The 24,400-nt window shown below is 61.1% G+C and overlaps 1 protein-coding gene and 1 long non-coding RNA gene across 9 annotated transcripts in view; one reads left to right on the forward strand and one right to left on the reverse strand.

Annotated features, from left to right (window-relative positions):
• LOC131487996 (uncharacterized) overlaps window positions 1–24,400 on the forward strand; it is a 170,127-nt gene that overhangs the window by 70,776 nt on the left and 74,951 nt on the right. The gene's annotated exons all lie outside the window — the stretch shown is intronic.
• Window positions 4,762–24,400, reverse strand: part of RAB3IL1 (RAB3A interacting protein like 1) — a 43,012-nt gene continuing 23,373 nt past the window's right edge. For 5 of the 8 annotated variants that reach the window (XM_058689264.1, XM_058689266.1, XM_058689268.1 and 2 more), the window contains 10 exons: window positions 14,396–14,651; window positions 13,865–13,960; window positions 13,678–13,755; window positions 12,768–12,986; window positions 11,675–11,827; window positions 11,032–11,160; window positions 10,825–10,937; window positions 9,218–9,317; window positions 6,583–6,649; window positions 4,762–5,752 (listed from right to left, as the gene is read on the reverse strand). In XM_058689264.1, the coding sequence (XP_058545247.1) occupies window positions 5,670–5,752; window positions 6,583–6,649; window positions 9,218–9,317; window positions 10,825–10,937; window positions 11,032–11,160; window positions 11,675–11,827; window positions 12,768–12,986; window positions 13,678–13,755; window positions 13,865–13,960; window positions 14,396–14,651 (1,294 nt within the window). In that variant the 3' untranslated portion in view covers window positions 4,762–5,669. Of the gene's footprint in view, window positions 5,753–6,582; window positions 6,650–9,217; window positions 9,318–10,824; window positions 10,938–11,031; window positions 11,161–11,674; window positions 11,828–12,767; window positions 12,987–13,677; window positions 13,756–13,864; window positions 13,961–14,395; window positions 14,652–22,451; window positions 22,584–24,400 lie in introns of those variants that run through there. The other 3 variants (XM_058689271.1, XM_058689272.1, XM_058689269.1) reach the window with 3 other exon arrangements.

Raw genomic sequence — 24,400 nt, forward strand, 5'->3', positions numbered from 1 at the left:
CTGGATGGCTTGCCTGTTACAGTCCCCTTCCCCCACTTTTGGCTTAAATAAATTCAAGTCCTTTCGAGGGTGTAGGGGGCTCCCCAAATTACTTTGTGGGTTTTTTTTTTTTTTTTGAGATAAAGACACCTGTTCCTAAAAGCGAAGCGTTCACACTCAACGTGAAATGAAATCAGGCTGAGGTTATGTGGCAGGGTAGCGGATATCAAACTTGACCGCATCAGAATCATGGGAGAGCTTGTCATGACAGGCTGCTTGGGCTCACTCGCAGAGTGGGATTCGGCAGGGCACGTTTGAGGGCAGAGAACTGCATTTGGAACGGGTTCCAAGGGTGGTGATATTGATATGCTGGCTCAGAGAATGCACTTTGAGAACACTGAGGGTATTTCTCTGATAACTTTATTTTTTAATGTTTATTTATGTTTTGAGAGAGAGACACACACACACAGAGTGTGAGGGGGGGGAGGGGCAGAGAGAGAGGGAGGCACAGAATTCGAAGCAGGCTCCAGGCTCTGAGCCATCAGCACAGAGCCTGACTCGGGGCTCGAACCCACGAACCGTGAGATCATGCCCCCAGCTGAAGTCGCACGGCTGAACCGACTGAGCCGCCTGGGTGCCCCTGATACACTAACTTTTTATCTTGGTTTCACAGTTTGTAGGATATCATGATAGCTGGAATTTGTGGGGCAGGAGGCCAGGCTGCCAAGAAAGGCTGAAGGGGCTTCTGGGTTCTCCTTGGTACCACCAGACCTCTATTCGGTTGCCAGGACAACCGGTCAGGCCTTGGGGTCACTATGGCCCTGGATGGCCTGAGCACCGACTCCTCCTTGAACCGCCTCCCTGAGCATGTGTGCGTGTTGGGGGCCGGGTGGATAGAGGTGTGTGGCCAGCGGCTGAGGTGGGAGGTGACAGCAGAACCCTACCAGGTTTGCACAGAAGCACCAGGATAGCCGAGGCAGGCTCTTAGGGGACCTGAAGCTCCCGCACCCAAATCCAGCCCCCCCCCCCAGGGGCATGGCCCCCCCACCCCATCTTTAGCAGCCCTCCATGTTCCCCTAATGCTGACCCCTTCCCCCACCCCCCTGGTCTCAGCCATGTGCAAGGCAGCTGGGGGACTGGAGTGGGTTAAAACCTCCCCTTGCCCCAGCTGCCCCCAGAGAGGTGAGGAAGATGAAGGCCTGCACAGGGTCCCCAGGAGGTAAAGCAAAGACAGGGCTCGGGGCGGTGCCACCCTTCCAGCCACTTCCTCCCAGCAAGGAGAGAGAGGTTGTGGAGCTCCCCTGCCCCCTGTGGCTGTGGTCCCCTAAGGCCTGAACTGGGGATCTCTCCCTCATAACCCAGCCAACAGCTTCCCACATTTGATTTCTCTGCAGGCCTCGAGGCTTCCATTGGTGGCTTGACCACTCCAGGCTTCCACCCAGGGGACTTTGCAATGCTCCTAAAATCAGGGGGTCTGGGAGAGCTTGGGACTCCATTATCCCAATCCCCACACCCTCCATGTCAGGGCATCTCGAAGCCTCTCAGACCACTTGGAAAGGGAGAGGCTCCACTTGGCGTTCCTGAGCTGCCATTGGGCCACCGCCAGGTCCTGGGTTTAGGCAGGAGGAGGGGAGAACTAGCTGAAAGACAAGGGAGGGTCTGGCCAGCTGCAGCATTTTGGAGGGAGGGTTTTTGTGCTTGTGCTTGAGGTTTGAGGGGAGCCCCTCGAACCACTGGCTGGCCCCTGTCCCGGCCCCTGCGGGGCCTCTCCTGGCCACGAGCTGGCACACGGGCCTCTCGTGGGACACACTCGCGTCTCCGCCCGCTGTGGAACCACCAGCCACTGTCCTAGAGCCGAGTGAGACTCGGGCAGGCCAGCGGGCAAATTTACCCCCAAAAGCTCTGGGCCTACCGGCAAGAGCAGTCACCAGGCCCAGGCACGTGCTCGGCGGCAGACACAGTTCAGAGCTTCGCAACTTGGCTTTGAGTTAAAGTTCACCACACCGTGGGCTTGGGGACCGGGCCCGGGACACAACTCTCCGGCGAAGGGTGCAGTCTGAGGGGGCCAGGGCCACAGAATCACGTACGAGCTGTGGCCCCACCAGCCACGAAAGTCTGTCCCTGACGGCGTCGCTATAGCACAGGCTCCTCCGAAGGTCCCTGAGTAAGAAGGCGGTGCACAGAAGTGGCCGACGAGCGTATGAAAAGATGCTCAGCACCACCGATCATCAGAGCGCTAGACATCACGACCGCAGTGAGCTATCACCTCACAGCCATGAGGGTGGCCATTATCCAAAAACACCGACGTAGCAAGCGTTGGCAAGGGTGTGGAGAAATCGGGAACCCCCCCACCCCCGTGCTGCCGGCAAGATGGTAAGACGGCAAAGCTACTGTGGAAGACGGTATAGAAGACACAAGTCAACAAATTGAAGACAGGACTACCACATATCGCCCAGCAGTCCCGCCTCTCTGTACAAATCGCCAAAGGAATCGAAAGCAAGGTCTCAAAGAGATAAGCGCGCTCTCCTATTCATCGCAGCACTATTCACGGTAGCTAACGGGTGGAAACAACCCAGATGCCCCTCAAGGGATGGGTGGGTAAAGAGAATAGTAAATCGTATGTGTTTTTTGCCACCATAAAAGACACGAGAAAGGGGTGGGGGAGCTGCGAAGGTCATTTAGTCCCATCCTCCCAACTCACAGATGAGAAGACTGAGGCCCAGAGAGGAGCCCATCGCCCAGGTACGCAATCCTGGCAGCATTACATGAGGGCAGGCTTGGCAGATTGCAGACTGTGACACAGCAGAGCAGTGCGTAAGGCCAGCGTGTGGCTGGGCTCGGGCTCAATGGCTACGGTTGGAGCTAGCTTTTAAGAGGTGGCCACGTGTACCAGGAGCACTTGGAGAGGCCCGAGTGAGTTATCTAGAAAATTCACTTAAGAGGCACAACTCCCGTACGGCCGATGTCGGTTAATCCTCTCCCGACTCCAAGAGCCAAAGCCCTGAGCCCCCTCCAGAGAGCCCCTGCGCACCCCCAGAAGCCTGAAGAGCTGGGGTGGGGGCGGCTGTAAGCAGGGGAAAACGTGGGAAGCCAACTTAGATGGAAATGCACTTCTGTCACTGCCTGACACTCGGTTTCTCCGTCTCTGGAGAATAGGCCTAATCCAGCGCCAGGCACAAGGCAGGTGTCTAGGAAAATGATGCTGGCTCTGGGGCACCCGGGTGGCGCAGTGGGTTGAGCGTCCGACTTCGGCTCGAGTCATGATCTCGCGGTTCGTGAGTTTCAGCCCCATAAACGCTGTCTGCCTGTCAGCGTGGGGCGCGCTTCGGATGCTCCGTCCTCCTCTCTCGGTCCCTCCCCCACTGGCGCTCTCCCAAAAATAAATATTAAAAGAAAAAGAAAAAAAAAAAAGGATGCCGGCTCTGGAGCTGGTCTCATCCATTCCTATCTAGGGCCACCGTTTCCTGGGTGAACTCTCAGTGCCTCGGGGGCTTTATCTGCAAAATGGGGAAACGGTACCTCCCAGGACAGCCCTGAGGGTTAAATGTGTTAGTATCAGCTACTGTTGGGAGATACTGAGGCCAGACTGTGTGTCCCTTGGTCCCTCACACGTCTCGTTGCCCACCACAACCCTCTAGGCCTGACAGGAAATCCTATCACAGGGCCAGGCAGAGCAAGTCTGGGGTGTGGGACCCGCTGCCAGGGCTCTGAAATGTTGTCCGGTGTCTCCTTGGCCCTGGGTGTGGCTTGTCCGGGGCCATGGAAGCTGGGGGCAGGGATGGGAGGATATCTGCGAGTCTGGAGATCAAGAGGGACCAGGCTGGTGGCTGGACAGGGTGACAGGGTTCGGTGGCCTTGACAGAGTCCCGATCTGCTAGCTGAGAGGCCCTGAGGCCTCAGGCTAATCAGGGCCCCTTCAAGGTATCACCAGCCCCAGCACACACGGATTTCCGAGGCTGCTATGCCCCTCCACCTCCCCCTCCCCCACTGGCCTGGACCCACACCCCTATAGGTGGGGAGGGGATGTGGAATCACAAGACACCTCTCCAGGCCCACCCTGTGACTACTTTTCCTTGCGAAGAAACCATCTAAGAGCGGGAGTGGCTGGCAAGGCCACAGCCGTCACATCCCTGCCTGCGCTGCGTGCAGACTTCACCAATCGATCCCCGCACCACTGTCCTGCACTCGCCAGGCAGCCCTGAGGTTTTGACTGTGAACTCCAACCTTCCATTAGAAAGAGGCTGGGAGGGGGAGCGTGGGTGGCTCAGTGGGTTGAGCATCAGACTTCGGCTCAGATCATGATCTCACGGCTCATGGGTTCGAGCCCGGCATCGGGTTCTGTGCTGACAGCTCAGAGCCTGGAGCCTGGAGCCTGCAGCCTGCTTCGGACTCTGTCTCCCTCTCTCTCTGCTCCTCCCCCGCTCATGGTCTGTCTCTCTCCGTCTCTCAAAACTAAATAAACATTTAAAAAAATAATAAAATAGGCAGGGATACCAGAGGGGGATCTGCCCAAGGTGCCCCTGAGACGGCTCCACTCTCCCCACAGGAGGCCACCCCGCAGGGGAGAGGAGGTGGGGATCGGCCCTGCTAACCTACAGCCCCACGGACTGGACCGCTGGAGAAGACTCGAGTGGTACTCCCTACAGCAATCCCTTCAGGATTTGGGCCTAATCCCAAGCACGAGGGCGGGCTAGGGAAGGATTTGGTTTCATTCCTTCAGATGCCCAAGCCTTGGCCTGAGCCCCAGGGCGGAGGAGTGAAGGCGCGTGGCTGCCCAGCCTCTACCAACAAAGCCTTCCTTTATTAAATAGAGATCGTGTTACATTCCATTCAAAGGAGGAAATCGGCCACCGTGAGGGATGTGTCCAGGTTGGACCCCGGTCCTGAGTGGGCTGTGAGGGGCGAGGAGGGGCCTGCGTCCTGCCCACCCTCCCCCGGTCCTGTGTACAGGGCTTGGCGACCTCAGCCCCCACTGTCTGAACGGCCACCCACAGCTGAACACAGACACGGTGTCCTGAGGCCCTGTCTGTATTTTACTTCGGGAGCAAAGTATCCTAATCCTTCCAGTGGTGGGGGCAGGGCCTCCAGGAGCACAAGGCTCAGATGGAGGAGGGGGGGAAGGTCAAGTGCGAGGGTGGGAGGAGGGGCCCTGATCCATCTTAAGAACAGTTTGGGGTAGTTCTCAAGCAGATGGTGTGCAAGTCCTTGACAGCCCCTTGTGGCTGCACTGCCCCCACGGCAATGGGGGAGGGATGGCCACACGGGGGTGCTGGTGGCCCAGGGCTTGGGAGCTGAGGTGGGAGATACCCTGGAGGTCAGGCCACCCAGTGTGAGCCCTTTCTGAGGACATCACAGCAACAAGGTGACTGCAAGCAGCAGCTCCCAGGACTGCAAAGGGGGTGCTGAGCCCCTGAGTGCGGGTCCAAGCTCCTTGGTCTTTGGTGCTTTCTTGAAAGTCTCCTGGTGGCTGTAGGGCCACTGGGGAAGGGCGAAGGGTCAGCTCATGAGGTCCTGTCCTTCCCGGGATGAAGATTTGGTACCGGCTCAGCAAGGCCTCCATGGCCTGGCCATCTGTCCATCTGCTCGGCTTCTGGCTCAGGGCTGGCGCCAGGACCCTGTCTTCCTGTCTGTCTGTGCCGGGGCAGGTATTGGCTGTGGCTCAGAGCCCCCCTCCAGGCTCCGGCCATGCCCTAGGCCTCCTGGGGAAAGAAGCCGAGCTTGGCCAGCGACATCTCCTTCCGCAGCCTCGTGATCTCCCAGAACATTGGCTCCGCTGCAGGCAGAGAGAAGGTGGACGGCTCAGTGACAGGGTCACCTCAGGCAGATGGTCCAGCCTCCGTCCCCTAGCTTTGGGCAGGGCAGCTGGCAGGTACCCTAGGGCTCCCCGGTCCCCCAGGACAGATAACCTCAGTAAGTGGCTGGACCTCTTAGAAGCGCCACACTGAGGCCTTGCAAACTGTTGAGGGCTGAACCCACTCTGCACCGTACCAGTGGGAGAGGTGACACCACCCCTACGGCCTGACACCCACCCACACAAGCACGCTGCCACACATTTGGTGGTGATTTCCAACCCGTATCCTTGGGGTCTCAGAGACCCCGAGCAGTCAGCAGAGCCATGGATTCGGCACAAGATCCCCTCCATGGCCTTGACCCCCAAGCTGGGGAGGAGAGGCTCAGACTCCAAACGGACTGGGCAGCAGGGAACCGAGTTCGGAGGAGGGGCAGGAAGCTAGACCTTGCAGAATAGGGCTGAAGGGGATAACAGGTGGATGCAGGACCAGCCCTGGCAAGAGTGAAGTGGGAGGCAGCGTTCAGTGTCAAACGACCGACTGTGAGGAGGTTACCCCCAGCGGGGAGGAGATTCACAAGGGACACCCCATCGTGCAAGGTTTCTGATGCCAGGCCGGTAACAGGGAGCCCCGGGGCCTGGGAGAGGTTGCTGGGTGGGAGAAGGCAGCCGGACCCGGCAGACCCTGGCAGGGTCCTCCCCTCTGTCAGGGCAAAGCCGAGCCGAGCCGGTCGACCCCTCAGATGCTGGCCCGCCCTCTCGCTGCCCCCATCCCTCCCAGGCGCCGCCCTCGCCGGCCACCAGGGGGCGCTCACCTTCCTGCCGCACCAGGCCTTGCTGGATGTAGCGGATGTAGGTGAGGAAGTTGCACACTGCGGTGATCTGTGGACACAAGTGAAGAGGCTGTGACCTGCCAGCCCTCACGCTTAGGGTCCCCCCAAGAGCCAGGGCAGGTCGGAGACCCGAGCCACAAATCCCACGTCCCATCAAAGCTAGATAACGAATGCTCCCTGAGTGGCACAGTACCGGGCTCTCAAATTTAATTGCCAACAGTGGTATTAGTCCTGCTCCTGGGAAGAACAATAGCAGCAGCTAACGTTTAACCCGGTACGCGTATCCGAGTGAGGCACACATGCGTATCATCCCCAGTTGACCCAGGAGGAAAGCAGAGACTCCAAGAACGAAGCCACCGGACAGCAATTATAGAGGTCACGAAACAGTCAGTGGCTGAGCTGGAAGACGAAACCAGGTGGCTCGGCCTAGAAACCACACTCGTCCCCAGGCAGGCCTGCCTGCTCTGGGCGCTGGAGGCCCCGGCTAGCCAGGCCTTGGCCCAGTGCTCCTGGTAATGCCAGGCGGGACAGGGGGATCCGGAGCTGCTCACCGGGGCTGCCCTGGATCCCCAGGCCTGAAGCCCCCAGCTTGGCCTGAGGCCTGCCCCATGCCGGGCCCTGTGCTGGGCACCGCGGACCCCAAGTTGGCCCTTCCACGAAGACTCACATACCGCAGAGAGGGTGCTGCTGGTACCCTGCCCAGGCCCCTTCCCCAGGCTGGGGCCCCCTCTCCCCACTACTGAGAGGGTCGTCCACTAATGGCGCCTAGGTGCCCCTCCGTCCCCCCGTCCCCTGCATGCCACAGCCAGTGACTGGCCCGCACGCGGTGTATAAAAGGTCAGCCCCCTTGCCTCAGGGTGGAACCCACTCTGGGCTCCAGGGCCCCCACGGATCAGATTGCAGCCAGACTCCAGCTGAGGCCGGACACTCCTCTGCCCACCCTATCCCACATTCATGCCTCCTAAGAATAGCATAAAATCTTCGTCCGGGGCTCAGCTTCTAGGGAACTCAGCCTAAGAAAGGGCAGAGGGTAGCTGGCAGCCGTGCCCACGGAAGCCTGTCCTGAATGTCCGGCGCCCGGGGGCAGGGACGTCAAGCGTGTGGGAGCCCACAGGGTCCAGAGTTGCAGGGAGGGGACAACACCCCTGGGCCCTCAACCACATAGGAATCCTGGCCAGCAGGACAAAGCAGGCGCAGGGGGGTCAGGGCAGAGGTCGGTGCAGGAGAAGCTTGTGGGCCAGGCCGTGGTGTTTCCCAGTGGCCAGCGGGCCCCCACAGGAGGCTGGTGAGCAAGGTGTGGCACCGAGCAGTGAGGTTCTCTCCCCAGGGCTCCACTCTGGGGACACAAATCTCTTCTCCCTGTGGATTCCACACTCCTTGGTCTCTTCAGAGTGTGGGGACCACATCCTGAAACTTCACACCCTTCTCGTCTCCCATCCCAGCTCTGCCCAACGCAGAGACATAGGAGGCCTGGGAGAAACAAGGTTCTAGAGGTAGTTTTGCCAGGCACGGAATGTCTGGCGCGGATCCTTCTGGTGAGCCCTGGTGGGGATCAGGAAAATGCCACCGGACAGGGCTCTGGGCACAGATGCGTGGGGCAGAGGCTGCAGTGAAGGGGGACTGGGTTCAGAATGGGGAGCCTCTGGGTCTAGGCTATACCCCCTCCTAAGGCATAGACTCCCCATATGCAAATGGGGGCTCAGCTCACTGCCGTGGGGGTGGCCAGGACAACACATTGGATGCCCTGCGGGAGCTATCATAACCAGACACGCTGCCCAGCAGTGGGGCCATCTGTCCACTCTGATCCCTGTGAGGAGCCTCTAGTAGGTTGAGGGCAGGAGATGGTTCCTAAAGGAGGACCCACCCACCCTGTGTCACCTTTGTACCAAGCCTCAGAACCTTCTCACACATTCTCTTTGGCTCCTTACAGTCCTGTTCACAGTCTGTGAGGGGACAGAGGAACGAGGACCACCCGACCCCTGCCCCCAGCTCAGTGAGGTCCACTGACGCAGCCTGGGCCACTTGGCATGTGAGGACGGAAGCTGGGATTCCCGGAGCCCTCGTGGCACCTGCCACTGACAGTCAGACTCGAGTAACAGACGTGCCTCAGAACGTTCTCAAGAGCCTGGGGCCAGAGCCTGAGCTGGGAGTCAGAAGCCTGGAACTTTAACCTGAACTCTAATGTCACTCCCATGATTAGGTTTCGGCCAGCACACGGGTCCCTCAGTCCTTCACCCCTAGGAACTGAGTCTTGCCAATGGCCACGGGAGCTCAGAAGAGGACCACTATCCCCAGGAAGGAAGCAGCCAGCCTACCCCTTGACTGAGCCTCTGACACCCTGAGCAGAAGATCCAGCTAAGCTGGGCTGACTCCTGCCCCAGGGAGACCGTGATGATAAACAGGTGTTGTTTTAAGCCACTAAGTTTATGGTCATTTGTTTTGTGGTAATGACAAACTAATTCACCAGGCTCGGCTGTGTGGCCCCAGTCAGTCTCTGTACCTCTCTGAGCCTGTGCCCTGCTCTGCAGATCAAGGTTGTGCTCCCAGGCCTGGAGCCCGGAGCCCCAGCCCAATGTGCCCCTGAGAAGCCAAGTGACACTCCCACTGGATGACTTACCCTGGCCCGGGAGGAAGGTGAGATGTAGTAGTGATTCTCTGAGTCCCCAAGCCGGATTCGGTGGCGACAGGCACGAGCCAGCCCGCTCAGGGCACAGGTACTAGAGGAAAGCAGAGGGAGCTTTGGAGGCTGGCTGAGGCTCGCCCACCCAGCTCACGCAGGCAGGACGCAGCAGCCAGAAAGATGCACAGAGGGAGGGAGAGGCAAACAGACACGGGGGGTGGGACCTGGCAGCCCCACCCTCGACCCCAGCTTCCCAAGGAGCCCAGGGCCAGGCCAAGGAAGGGGCAGCCCTAGAAGTCCCTGGGATAGATCTCGGAACTAAGCTGGATCCCACCCCTAAAGCCCTCACCTCGCCACTGTTGGGCAGGAGAGTTCAGTCAACCTCATGCCGGGTGTACCAAAGCTCCACTCTCTGCAGTCCCCCTACTTTATCGGGGCCCTCAGACTCAGTGATGCCTTCCCCAACTAAACAAGAGTCTTCTCTCTCCTCCACTCTGTCACCAAGTCCCCAGGCTAGGTCACGCAAGGGGCCTTTTGCCTGGATCCTCTCAGCTCCACGTTATAGCCAGGGGCTCCTCCAAAAGCCCGTATGTAGCCCATCATCTTTCCCCGCTGCTTTGCTACTGCCCAGGAAACCGTTATGGAGAATCCAGAGCAGAGGAAGGTTAAGTAGGCTCCTGGGGTGCGGGACTTATCAGTGCCTTTGCTGCCTCCAGATTCACTGTGACTCTGATTGGACTTGGCAACCCTCTTTTCAGGGTACATCTATTGATGAGCTTGTGAAATGCTGGCGTAGTGGGTCAAAGCCCAAACTTCATTCAAGGCTCTTTACACTCTGGCCCTCCTGTGTGGCCTCAGCCCCATCTCCCTACCCACGCCACCACTCTGCAAACCCAGTGATGCTTCCATTCATACCGTGGCCTCTCACACCTTCACTCATGTTGTCCCCTCTGCCTGCAAGGCACATCCCTACTTGGCAAACTGCCACTCATCCTTCAAAATGGCTCAAATATTCCCATGAGTGACAAGACTCTCCCCAAGGGGCCTCCCTGGCAGGTCAAATCCTGGGCTGCCAAGGGAAAATGCTCCCTGTCTCTGCCCCTTGCTCTACCAAGGCTATTTTGTTCTGCTGCGAGCCCTGCTCGATGCCAGCTGAGTAGCAGGAAAGCCAAGACATGAGGGCTGTTTGGTTATTTATTAGCAGAAGGGGAGCCAAGAAATGACTTCACTTACGTGTCAGTCGGGGCCCAGAGCCCATTGTGGGAGAGAGAGTTGGGGGTGGGAGAGGGATGTCTGCCAGGCTGGGAAGAGGGAGACTCCAGCTCCCAGACCCCCCTGGATGGCCTGGGGGTCCATGACTAAAGGCAGGAACTTCTGCCAAAGAGTCCTCCCCGCACAGGGCGGGGGGGAGAGGGGGGTGGTGATGGCAGCCACCGTGCTTTTGCACTCTAGCCCACCCCCCGCCCCTGCTCCTCTCGGGTCCCACACCCGGACCCTCCGCAGGCAGGCCTGAGGCTCAATCCCCGGCCACCCCCTCGGCAGAGCTCAAGGCTAGGTGTGGCTCTCTCAAGTGCGCAAGGAAGGGTGAAGGGCGCTGAACGTACTTGGTGCTGCCACACTCCACCGTGGCCACCTTCGCGGTGGGCGGTGTCTGCGAAGCCACGGGCTCGATGGTGAGCGTGTTGTCCTCCACGGCGGCCCGTACCAGCGCCGAGAGCTGCAACAAAGCGGGGCAGCAGGTGGAGCGGTGAGGGGCTGACCTCTGGCTGAGGCGCTGGGCCCCGGGCCGGCCGCCCTCTGCCCTGCCTCACCTCCTGCATGGTGAAGTCCAGGCAGGGGCCCACGTCCTCCCGGTACACCCTTTCAAGGAAGGGGCAGGTCTTGTCCAGGGTGGGGGATTCCCTCCAGGCCTGGAACTCTGCGAACAGAGTCGTGTCCACCTGTGGGGGAGGGTGAGCGGGGCGCAACGGTCAAGGCGCTGGGTGGGGGGGAGGGGCAGCATGGCCGGGATGGTCAGAGCCCACAGCGGTGGGGAGGCGGGGAGGTTGCGGGATGGGCCCCAGCCTGCCGGCGAGTCTGTCCCCAGCGGCCAGGCGGGGAAGCCGAGTCCCGAGGAAGGACGGCCTCCTTCCTTTCGCCCCAAAGACCTCAGAACTCAAGCTTGCACATCCAGGTGTGTTTTTAGCTTCCTGCCTCTACTTGGGTCCAGGGCCCCTTCCTGAAGACCCTCACTGCCTCGTGGAGGGGGAGAAGTTGAAAAGTGGCCCTGCGGGACCCCCGCCCCCCTCCCCGTACACACAGGTACCACGGCACACACAGACACAGGCACACAGAGGGAACACACGCGGGCCACCTGCTCTGGAGAGGCGACCCGCTGGCCGCCCTGGGGCACGTGCAGTGTGAGTGAGGCTGGGGGTGGGGGACGGAGGGGCGGCCCCTCTCTGCGGCCATTACCTGTCGGGAAAAGGAGAGAGAGGTAGCGGAGGTGGAGGTGGGGGCCGTGGGCGGCTCCCCAGGTAGGAGCTGCCAAGCCGGCTCGTAGGTGAGGTGAACAGCCTTGCTGGGGACCACGCAGAGGAGCAGGGAGAGGAGGGGGGCCAGCCCGGGCTGGGTGGGCAGGGCAGACGGACGGACAGACAGACAGGTGCACAGAGACAGACGGGAGGAAGGAGATGTTAGTGTTCAGTAGGAAGCTGAGAGCCCGTAAGTGGGGGGAGGGGGAGAGGCCTGGCCCGCACCTCCTCCCTGGAGGCTCCAGAGACATAGGGCAGGAGCGGGCTGGGGGCTGCCTTGGTGTCAAAGACCACAGGAAACAGAATCCCACGACAGCCCTTGTAGGGCTCGCCGGGTGCAGCCCTGAGCTGAGCTCCTGACATCCAGGTCTCGTCAGAGCCCCATAGCCCCAGGAGGCTCTACTTTTGTGAGGAAACTGAGGCTCTGACAGGTGACCTCACTCGCCGAAGGACCTGTGGCCAAGGACCTGTGGCCGCTGCCCAGCCTGGACCAAGCAGCCCATGCACCCAGCCGGGCGGGGAGGGAGACAGCTCCCAAATGCTATGTTTGTCTAGGCACCGGAGCCAGAAGGTGTCGAAGACCCTCGAGTCCAGGGATGTCCCAAGACGGTCTTGGGCATCAGGGCTGTGAGCGCCCAGGGTCCAAGCCGCCTGTCCCCAGAGGCCCAGCAGTGGCCTCCTTAGGCCGAGGCCTCCTTGTGTCTCCAAGCAGAACTCCCCCATTCCCCCACCCAAGGCAGGCCCTCAGGCGAAGGCCAGCCTCAGGCGCACAGAACATCACCTACTGCTTAGAGGGGCTTGGAGGGCCTATCAGGGCCCCCACGTGGTACACCCAGAGGCCGAGGCCCAAACCTCCTATCACAGAAACCTGCCCAGCTCTCCCAGAGGACACAGAGGCCCAGAGAGGGCAGGCCAGGCTCCAGGTCACACTGTGAGGGGTCAGGCCTCTCCACTGGGCCCCACTGCCTGGCGGACTTTGGGCACTGTCTCCCTGTCCCGCGTCCACCACCGCCCGCCCGCCCGCCGCCCCTCACCTCTTTGCCCTCCTTGTCCGGGGTGAGGGTATGTCCGGCAGCGGGGCACACGGCGGGGCAGAGGGTGCTGCTGGTGCTCTTATGGCGCAAGTGGCCCTTGCGGGGCCCGGCCTTGGTGGGGCTCAGCAGCTGTGGGTGGAGCTCGCGGTTGGGAGAGGCCGGTGTGGACGTGAGGACCAGTGTCTTCAAGGCTGTCACCTCTGCCTGCAGCATGTCGATCTGGCCGGGGTGAGGTGGATGTCAACCTTAGTCCAGGGCTAACGCTGCCCAGGCTGCCCCTGCCTGCCGCCCCGGCTCAGGACAGCCTGTCCCGGCAGTGACTAGTACCCGACCCCTGCTGTTACCCTTGGAATGGCCTTTGAAGGGGGGACTGACACACCCATTTCACAGCTAAGGAAACCGAGGCTCAGAGAGGAAACGCGGCCTGCCTGAGGTCACACTGTACGCCAGGGCTCTGTGACGCGCACCCGTCTGGGAGCTGGCCGGGCCTCCCACTGAGGGGCCCTCAGGAGCCAGGAACCACACAGCCCTCGCGTTTTACAGATGTGCAAATAGACTCCAAGAGAGGAAGCTACCTGCCCAGGCTCCCGTAGCCAGACTGGGGTTTCTGCTTTGCAAAGGGCGTATGGAAGGAGGCAGGAGAAATTGCACTGCCCACGGGATCCTCCCTGCCCTGGTGAGGCCCCGCGAAGGTCTCTGGTGCGGTGCGAACGCGGCTGGAGTCCCCGGGGAGCTGTGTCGTCTCAGACACCTCTGCCTCGACGTCCTGGGCCGTGGTCTAACCATCCCCGCCACCCACGAGAACACGCCGGGGTCCCACCGGGTGGCGAAAGCCCAGCGCTCTCGGGGGGCTGGCGGGGCGGGCAGGGCGGGAGCTCCGGGTGTGGCTCGAAGCCCGCGGGGCCCTCACCTTGCCCCGCGCCTCCTTCAGCTGCTTTTCCGATGCTGCCTGCTTCGTGTTGGCTGCTCGCACCATCTTGTGGGCTTCCTGGGAAGAAGGCAGGCTCCGTGTGAGTGCAGAGGGGCCCGCGGACACCCAGCAGCCGCCTTCCCCAACCTGCAACCACCCCCCGCCCCCGCCAAGCCGGCCACCGCACCTCGAACAGGCTGGCTGTCAGCTCCTCCAGCTCCCTTTCCAGCTGTTCCCGCACCCTGGACAGCCGCTCACACTCCTCGTCCTTCAGCTTCAGCTCCTGGGGGGACGGGGGGGGGTTCCAGGTGGGTGGCTGTGAGCCCCGTAGGGGCCCCAGGCCTGGCACGGAGGGGACCGGGCACCCCGCTCCCCCCCACCCGCCCCGATCAGGCTCCATTGCCAGGGTCATCTTACGTGGGCCTCTGGGCCCCGACCGCCCTTCCTCTGTTGTCCTACGGTTTATGATGCATTTTCCATTTAGCTTGTGGCATGTGGAAGCCCCACCCGCCGGTCTATTGGAGCTTAGGACAGGCTTTCAGGGCAGTCAAGACTTCTAGAAGTCCTTCAAAAGTCCCAAGCAGAACTCTCTTCTGTGCCTCCGTGCAGCCGGCCCTGGCAGGTGCACGATCTCTCTGGGTGCCCAGGGAGAGCCCACAGCTCCTGCAGACGGGCCCCTTGTCCCCGCAGCCCCTCCCGCTGCCCTCTGAGCCCCCACCTTCTGGGCTTTGTGAAGCTCCTCCTTCAGGAACTCTGAGCCCTTCTCGCGGATCTCCATGGAAGAGCTTCGCAGGCGGAGCACGTCCAGCGGGGCGGCCGCAGGGCCCTCCTCACCTTGGGCCTCCTCCCCTCCAGGGGTCTCCGCCAGGCCTCTTGGGGACTCCGTCCTGTGGCTTTTGCAGGGGCCCACGCTCTTCCAGGGGACGGGGACAGCCTCAAGGGGCGGCGGGTGGCCCTCGTCTGGGTGGGGCTGGCTGCGAGGCAAACAGCAAATACAGGGTGGGGTCCTGAGACCCAGAGCCGAGCCCAGGCAGCAACCCTGGACAGCGCACCTGCCACTCCCGGCCTACTCTGTAAAATAGGGACTCTACCCATGAGGTTGTCAAGGGCAGAAGGACCAAACATGAGGTCACCTGGGGGCAAAGCCACGACTCACTCACCTTTGTCAACCACCCTCTCCAGCTCAGGGCCTAGGGCTGAGCTTGGCACACAGTAGGTGCTCAGTTTATCTGTCCAGCAGAAGACTGGAAATGCATCAGTGCTGAGAATCTGAGTTTCCACTTCTACAAAGTGGGGACGATCCCAATGGCCCTACCTCCGGGGTCACTGGATGGATGTGACCTGCATAAAACCTTGGCACCCAGGAGGCACTTAAATGGGAACCGCCTTCTTGGCTATCGGTAATGCAAATTTTATGCAAATTATACCCCATTTAGGGTGGCGGGGAGAGGAAGGACCCAGCCAGGGCAGGCATTGCTGAGGTAGGAAAGTTCTGCCAAATAGCCCAGGCCAGGCAGACTGTCTTCCTGCTCCCTGTGGGGAGCAGTCTGGGCTCTCTCCGCTGGTCTGCCTTGTGAGCTCAGGCAAACACCCTTCTCTGGGCCTCAGGATCCTTCTCTCCCTGAAGTTGAAGACCCTAGAGGTAGTGAGGGGGCCATCAGCCTCTGTCCCCCACCCCCCCCTGTCCATCCACACCCCTCACTTTGCAACAGACCCTAGGGAGGGAGGGAGGCAGGAAGGGAGAGGGCCCGGCCGGCACTGGTTTGTGCCAAGACAGCACCTCTGGACTCGCTCAGTCAGCAAAAGCTGGCAGCTCCTGAGCCAGCAGCTTCTGAGCCTCGGTGGCTGGGCTGAGGGTGAGTGGCTGGGCCAGGCCACTGATAACAGTGGGGAAGTGGAGGGGAGGGGGCTCGGCGGGGCCCACACAGGAGGGAGGAAAGACGAGGCCAAGGGGTCGTGAGACTCAGGATTGCTGAGGGGAAAGTGTGAAAGGCAAGACTGGGGATCAGCTGCTCCTCCCTGTCATGTGGACCCCGGCACGGTCGCCAAGCAGCCCCTGAACGTCGATGACCCTCCCAGGTAACACAAAGGGGCTGGGGACCCAGGGACCCCCGCAATGAGCCCATTCCCAGCCCTTCACGTGGCCCTGTCCAGGCACCTAGTTTGGCCTGCCCTAGGCTTTGGAACTGGCCCAGAGTGTGGCCTCATGGTTTCTTGGCTGAGTCCTGCCTGGCAGGGACCGGGGACTGATAGATGAAGTGGGAAAACACATCTGTCACTCCATCAACAGCGTTTATGCCAATGATCTTTCCTAATACCCTTGGGGGTGGGGGAGAGTCTCGTTGGCAAGGGGTCCCTGAGGCTCGAGGAGGGGCTATGGCAGCACTATGGTGGCCCTGGGCTGGGGTCCGCACCCAGGGGACTCCCACCATGCCAGATGCTGGGATACTCTGCCCATGCCCTCTCATTTAGGGCTCTCAGTAGCATTTGTGGGACTGTCCCCATCCCACAGATGAGGGACAGAGTCTACAGAAGTGTAGAACTTGCCCGGGCTCACACAGCTGGTGGGTGGCTGTGCAGGATGGGCAGCCAGGTCTTTGGCCTGAAGCCCCCACCGGGTGGGGGGGGGGGGTATGAAATCACTGCACCAGCCTCAGGGTCAAGGTCTACAAGGCCCCGGGTGGACTCAGGAGATGACTTCCTGCCGCAGCAGGGAAATGTGACCCAATTCTGGCCCGACCAACTTCTCAGCCTCTGCTCGGGCCCAGACACTGCCTCCCAGGAGGGCAAAGCCAGGGTCCATGCCAGGCTCTGAGCTGGGGTATGCGCCAGCCCCTGCGAATGTCACCAGAGTTCTCTGAAGCTGCTTCCCACCTGTGGGACGAGGGTAACGACCTACAGTCACTGGAGAAGCACCATGTGAAGACCGTGCCGTCTGTGGCCACATTTGGCAGATACCCCTACTGTGCCTGCCCGGGCTCTGGGTCCCGCGGCTGAAACCGCAGGCCTCAGGGAGGTCCTTCCCGCTGAGAGTCTGGAGGCCCCGGGCCCAGTGCCCATTTCTTCAGGTGAGAGACGATGGCCACAGTCACTCAGGCTTGGGGGTGGGGGGGAGGGTGGCAGACCCCAACTCGAGGACTGCACATTTCAACAGGATGGGCGAGAACTGTGGGCCAAGGGTGGGGGTGACCCAGGCAGGATTCCAGGTTTCAGACACCCAGCCCCAGTGCCTTTCCCTCTGCAAGGACCACCCCACACATCAGCCATGTCCCCGCCGAGGAGAAAAAGACCTCCAGCCCCTCCCACGAGGGCCACCAGTGTGGTCTGGGCCCAGGGCCCCGAGTGAAAGACACTAACTCTCCTGCTGGTCCCAAGGGCATGGGCTGGGGTTATGGCTGGACTGCCCCCCATTAGTTTCCCAACAGGCTCTCACTTCAGCCCCCTGCCGGGAAGGATGGGGGCCCTCTTTTGCAGCCAGAGGCAACAGTGGCCTCCCCACTACCCATCTCCCATCCTCCCTGCCCCCCGCTTCCCCAGTGAAAAAGTCCAACTCAAAAAATCCTAATGGCTGAAAGCATATGAAGAACACGTCCACCCCGTAGTCACGAACCACCCAATGCCGGGGCCAGGGGTTCAGGAAAGACACCCCCCCCACCTCGGTACTGGAAGGGACGCTTGAATCTGTAGGCCCTCCCCTCACACTTCTAGGCTGTGAGGCGACTCAGAAATTTCAGGAGGGGTCCTAGGCCCCACAGGTCCAGCCCCAGCTTCACACACTTCAGCATCCCAAACCAAAGGCTGGCAAACCTCAACGGGACCACCTGCACTCCTTGGGCAGGCATGGGCTACCACACCGCACCCCCTCCCCGCCCCTCAGCCCTGGTCCACGGCCCTCTGTTGGAACCTTTTCAGTCCCCATTCCCCGCAGAAACAGAGTCCAGCATCCACAATACGCTGCAGGGGCCCCTGGGAAGGGGTTAGAGGCAGGAGATAGTAAGAGTCAAGGTCAGAGGAAAGTGGGAGCATCCAACACCCTCCATCCTGAACCGGCTCCACTGCCCGGAGCCCACGACAGTTTATACAGGAAAGGCCCCACTGGGTCACTTCCCCAGGAAACACACAAGGGGGTGGGGGTGCAGTAATGCAATCCTCACCCCCGCCAATCCTGCCCTAGGCCAGCCAGCATGGCTTTGTCTCCATCCACAAAACATGGCAAAATGAGAATCAGGTCCCCTGGATCCTATGGTCTTCAGTCACCCGGAAACCCCCACTGGACCAGGAGGGCCTGTGCAGAGGTCACTCCCAGGGGCCAGGAGGGCCCAGCGAGGATCCTGCGTACCTCTTCCCGTCTCCAGCCCAACCGGCCTGCCATGAGGTCTTTCTGCCCCGCGGTCTCTCCCTGTCCACTGACCAGGGCCCAGGTCACCTCTTTGAATTAAAGATCCCTGTGCTGATGGGCATGACAGGTTCATTAAAGAAGCTGGAAGGAGCTGGTTAGGGAGGCTCTGGAATTGGAGGGAGCAGAGCTGGGACCACCGGGACATAATGGGACCGCTAGCCTCTGCCCCGGGGCCAACAGGGCGGCTTCGGCTGATCCGGTCTACAGGGTGGTGCCACGGCACAGGGGCCCAGTTCAGACTCATGCTCATGCACCCACAGGTGTTCCCGTAAGCCCTGAGGGCACCGAGGCTGACAGCCAGGTGACTCTGGTCTGGGGGCCGCGGGGGGGGGTCCCAGGAAAGGCTTCCTGCAGAGGCTCCCTGACTGGCCAGCAAGCCCGGCCAGGCTGAGCTGACAGAGAGGGGCTAAGCCCACAGCTCCAAACCGTCAAGCCGTGTTCGAGTCCCAACCTCATGATGCCGCGGCAGGGAGATGCTCTCCCTAGCCCGCTTTGGACGATGAGGCACGTGATGTTCAGAGAGGGGTGGCGACCTGACAGGAACAGACAGCCAAAAAGTGACAGGGTGGGAACTGAACCCAGAGTCCCAGCTCTATCGCATCATGTGACGCGTCAGCCGGAAAAATCCAGACGGGAGGAAAGATGAATGGTGGTTTTGGAGAAGTGGGGCGGGATGCAGATGGGGTTTGAGGAAGTCTGTGGGCCGGGAGGGGGCTGTGCACAGGCCACACAGACACAAAAGACTCAGGGCTGGGGGGACTGTGGCACGACCTGGGGCTGGAGAGAGGGACGGGGGGGGGGGGGGGGGGGGAACTGCAGTGCCTAGGGCCAGAGAGTCAGCCTGGAGGTCTGAGGAGCAGCCACTGCCAGGGTTGAGAAGGGATGGTTCCAGAAGAATAGGACAACGGTGTCATATATTTCATACATAGGAACAGGAGGCCAGGCCTGCAAACAGAGTGGGACCCCAGCATGGGGTGGGGGGCGGGGAGAGAAGGTGCAAGGGGGAAACAGAGCGGGAGGGCGGAGGTCAGCAACAGCCTCGGGATGGAAAGCAGGGAGGTTGGACGCCTGAACCCGGTGGACCAGACCAAGCAAACCGTTCCCCGCCACAGCCCCCGGGCTGCCAACCCGATCCCAGCCCAGACAGGAAATCCAGCCCCGTGTCTCCACTGGGAGCCAACACAAGGCCTGGGAGGGTGGGCGCCGAGCAAGGGGGCACACAGCACATGCCTCACATCCTCCTGCTTAGTCCTAGAAGAATCTGACGCCCTATGACCTTGAAAGTCCAATACATATATAGTGAGCGCCCATCGTGTGCTGGGCACCCCACCGGCCCCGATCCACCCAATCTGCACGACTGCACACGGAGCCCCCTTCGCACCACATTCTAACTTATTTTGCTCCCCCTCCTCCACCACCCTATTGGGCACCCAAATCCTGGCCAGACCTGGGGAGAGTCTAGGACAAGCAGGATTCTCATGAGGGTCTGAGCTCCACACAAGTGCAGGAAATATAGCTCCACCGGTTGAGGGGGCAGGGGCTGGTGGGGGGGCAGGGTTAGTTAGATCCAAGAGAGCTTCCCCGGAAGGAGCAGCTGGGAAAGGTGAATGACTGCTTCCCAGGGAGGAGGCCCACCCTCCTGCTCCTGAAGCCCCCAGGCCATACTTCGGAGGAAGTCTGAGCCTGTAGACCCCTGTGACCTGGCCCAACCAGCAGGGGCTCACGGATCCAAGCCCCGTAGGGTAATCAACACCCAGAGCAGTTAAGTGACCTGCTCAAGGCCACACAGCCTATGTGCAGCCCTGGAGCGCCTCCCCCCCCCCCCCCCCCCCCCCCCCCCCGCCCAGGGTCCTGCCTGCTAGGACACAGTCCTCCATCCCTGGGAGGTTGGGGGGGCTTGTTTCATTCCTGAGGGGTCAGTCAGAGACTGGCCCTCCCTAGAGAGAAGTATGATTGGCCCCATCTGTCAGATAGGGAAACTGAGACCAGGGGGCTAGACCAATGGCATGTGGCCGCTTAGCGGCAGAAAACTAGCCCAGAACTCAATTTCTGGTCTTTGCTGACCGAGCCCCAAGTGCCCAGCACCATGTCAGCCACAGATATACCCAAGATGCTGTCCTCACCGCCTCAGAGCAGGCTTGGCCACCAAGACTGGGGACGTGGGAAACTGTGGGAAATGGGGAGGGGAGTATCCCAGTTATGGGGGAGCTGCCTCTGGGTTCAGAGTTCAGGGCTCCTGTTCACGGAGTCCCCAGGAAGAGGGCCTGCCTGAGCTCCTGCAGAGTCCTGCCCCTGCCACCCACCCTAGGAGAGCAGCCCTGGGTCTGGGGCCAAGGGGGCGAACTGGCACCAGGACCCAGCCATCAACAGCTGCTATTCCTCACCTACCGATGAGAAAACGAAACCCCAGGGACATTGACAGCTTAGCCAGGGCCACTGACTCCTGATCCCCGACTCATACTCTAGAATGAGGGCCCAAATATATACCTACCCAGACTGTCATGAGCCACTGGAGGCCACAAGCCCAAGCAGCTCAGTCAGACTTACGTGGGCAAGTGTGACCCCAAGCAGGGTCCCTTCCAGCTCCTGCTGGGGTCTGGATGAGTTTCCAGGACACCAGACCCCCCGTGGGTGCTGGCAGCTTGGCCCCTGATCCTTCTTCCGTCCCTGCCTCCAATATCCAAGTGGGGGGAGGGGGGTCCATAAAAATGCAGTGCTCAGGGGAACCCCAAAACTCTGCCTCTCATTTCCAGGTCCAGCTCCTCCTTCTGCCCCCTATGCTTTCCATCTGCATTTATGAAGCACCTGCTAGGTGCTCTGTACCTGAAGCCCTAGGGGTCCAAACGTACATGCAAAAGGTGAGCTATATTGAGGATCATGGCGTGGGGAGGTCAGCTTGGCAGCCTGGTTCATCCAGAAGGCTCTTGGAAATCTGGCAGGGAGGCCGGACTAGGGGTCTTCTCCAAGACCTGGAGTCTTTTGGACTTTGTCTTTAAAGAGAGCGTCTATCTGTTGATGGCTCCCAGCCCTGTCTGTCTGGCCCTGGCCTGGATGCCTCCAGGGAAGGGCACTCTGGGCCTGGATCACGCCTGGATCACCTGCTCATTTCATCCAGAGACCCAGAGAAGTGAGGCCATACGCTCAAGATCACACAGCAACTCAGCGACTGTGTTTTGCCTGGGTGGCCCCAACACGTGGGGTCACAAGCTTCTTCCAGACTAGGCTGCCCCTTAAACACAGTTAACCTCAGGCAAGGATTGCGCTAATCTCACCAGGTTCCACATTAACCACTTTTTCCGGAAACTCACTCTTCTTGGGCGGGGTGGGGGTGGTAGTGGTCATGGTGCGGTGACTACTACGTTTCCAAAGAACACACAGGCTCCGCTTCAACTTTTGCCCTTTAAGAGTCTCACCCCTCTCCACACCTCACCCCTACCAGGAGCCCTTTCTCTCAGCACCCCCTGCTGGGGACAAAGCCCCACAACTCCCTAGCATCTCAGCTCCAGCTTTGCTGGGCGCCTCGAGTAAAGTGGACCCAGCCCACATTAGAAACCTCTCCAACCTGCCAGTCTCCCGAGAGGCTTCCCTCGCTCCCCAGCTGTGGCTGGGAAGGGGCCCTGTCCTGGGACCACCCAGTTGGCCCAGTTCTTGACAGGAATACAACCCACCCACCCCACTCTGGCCACATCTCTTCCAGGACCTGGCCTTTCCAGGCTATGGGGAAGAGGAAGTGTTTGCCCAAGTTCCTGACAAGACCACAGGCTTTCTGCACGGCCAGGGCAGGGGTCCCACGCCAGGTGGGCCAGAGACTGGGATCACCCCTGACAGCCAATAAACAGTCACGGGGACTGGGGCCACGAAGCCGGGCCCCACGGCTGTGCCGCCCTCCTTCAGCCCGCAGGGAGGTCCCACCCCACACCTCCGAGCCAGGCCGGAGCCAGCAGCCCCAGATGGAGCTCCATCAACTTACTAGCGACCTTGGCAGAGACCCGGCCCCCTTTCCCCCACTGCACTGCTTTCCAAAGGTTCATCCAGGCTTGGGGGCCCCCTCCTCCAGGCGCGCCCCCCAGACTTACTCTGGCTTGCACCCCCCGCTGCCTCCCTCCTCACTGGCGCTCCAGAGGAGCTAGGAATTGGCGCCGTCCCGCCGGGGAAGGTCTGCCGCCCACCCTTCACAGTCCCCACCCTCCCGGAGACCCCCGACCGCCCCCCGCCGGGTGTCCTTCCACCTCCGCCCCGAGTTGGCTCGTCCGTCCTCGGGCCACAGGGGGCCCCTCTCCGCCGCGGGCAGGGGGCACACACGGCAGGGACCCCCACCCCCGGGGGGCTGCCGCGGCCCGAGCCGGCGCGGTGCGGCGAGCGCGCGCGGACCTACCCGCTCCACATCCCGGCGCCGCCGCGAGCTCCCTGCGCCGCCCGGCGCCGCGTCCCCGCCCGCCGCCTGTCAGTCCCTCCCGCAGCCCCGCCGGCCGCGCGGCCCCCCGGCCCAGCCCGCCCCTGCCCGCCCCTGCCCGCCCCTGCCCTCCGCGGGTCACGTGGCCGAGGGGGTGGCCCGAGGACACGTGCCCGGCCCCGCCCCTCCGCCGGCCGCGCGCCCCGGGACGGTGCGCCCGCGGGAGCCGAGGGTGGGGAGGAGCCCGGTGTCGGCGTCCTGCGCCTCGCGCCGCGCTCCGCAGCCCGCGGCCGACTCGTCTCTAGGCCCCCCGCGGCCCCGGCGCAGGGAGGCCCGAGCCCTGGGCCACCGCTGCATCAAGAAGCTTGGCGACTTGTCACCGAGAGCCTGCTGACACCCTCCCACGCCCACACCCCGCCCCCCCCCTCCCCCGGGGCTCTTCTTCCTTGGGCTCCCCGCTCTGTGCCTGCTCCTGCGTGGTGGGAAAGGGGCCAGGCCCCCAAAACAAGTTTCCTCGGGTTTACTCTGAGTGCCTATCCGCTTTTCCCAAGGGAGGACCCACCTTTGGCCGGAGTCTTCAACCCCGGGCACCCCCCGCCAGCCCCGCAAAGGGGCCTTTCCGTCTTGTTCTGAACAGCGGGTTCAGTGCCGGTGCCTTCCCTGCCTTTCCCCAGCATCTGTAGTTAGGGGGAATGCATCCCCACCAAGCACAGCCGTCTGGTCTCACGTCCTCTGCAAAACCTTTTTCTGCATCCCAGACCACTGGTCTTCCTGTTCCTGAGTCCCTCCGTCCCTCTGTCACCCCTCCTGAGCCCTGATCACTGGCCTCGACTTCAGCCCGGGGCTGGATCCAGTGAGAATATAGCTCTAATCTCCCGCCAGGGACAGTAGCTTCCACCCTCCATGTCTAGGGAGGCCTGGGAGGCCAGGAGGAAGGAGGTGCTTCCCTTCCAGAAGCTACCAGAACTCAGGGCACTACTCTTCCGAGCCCACAGAGCTGAAACCACAGACTTGAATTTGTCAGGTCTTCATCTGGGGACACACATTTCTTTCATTCATCCATTTGTTCATTCGTTCATGTACCCCTTCGGAACACAAACTGTGGACCATACAAGGGCTAGGGATCCAAAGGGAAATTGCAGACACATGCTCTATTATCCTGGGGCTCCGATATGGGAGGGAGAAGGGGGGTGGGAGACATACTCACAAGGACTTCCACTTCCAGGGTCACGGCTTGCCCAGGGCACACCTTGCTAAGTGCATGGTGTCCTTGTCAAAAATAGAAAACAGTACTGCTTTTCCAGGTGGGCACAGCCCATGCCAAGGCACAGGACTTGGCGAGTGGAGGGCAGGCTAGATTTCGTGCCTTGCTCACTCACTCCCTTGGCTGGCACCTTGTGCAGTGCACAACCTGTGCAGGCCACTGTGACATCCCTTCTGACCTACCAGAATCATTCTACCCAGGCCTCCAACGCCCTGCACTCTGTGGGGAAATTGTTTCCCCGACTGGTTTCTCAAGGGCAGGGACCAGCTCCTTCTCGGTGCAGTGTTTCTCCACCTACCCCAGCCTATCCCAGAGTCTGGCCCAAAGCAGATGTCATCATGTTTGTTGACTTGAATTCTATACCAAATAAGCGTTGAGCAACAGTGGTCTTCCCGACACGTGCTCTGTTCGTTATTTAGAGGAAGGAGGAGAAGACACAAATAGTGCTCAGAACAGGGCCTTTACCCTCCAAGACTTCATAAGCCTGGGCAGGAGATAAGACCTGGTCCAAGTCAGGGTAACCCAGACTGGTGGGAGATAAGGCATGGAGAGGGTGTCGGCCCAGAGGAAGAGTCCTTAGCAGGAGGGGGGATGGCTAGTGGGCTGTGGAGGCCCTTAAGCGAGGCCTCCAAGGACAAATGTGGGATCGCCACTCTGGGAGCACGGA

The sequence above is a fragment of the Neofelis nebulosa genome, chromosome 10 (assembly GCF_028018385.1).
Source record: "Neofelis nebulosa isolate mNeoNeb1 chromosome 10, mNeoNeb1.pri, whole genome shotgun sequence".
NCBI lineage: Eukaryota > Metazoa > Chordata > Mammalia > Carnivora > Felidae > Neofelis > Neofelis nebulosa.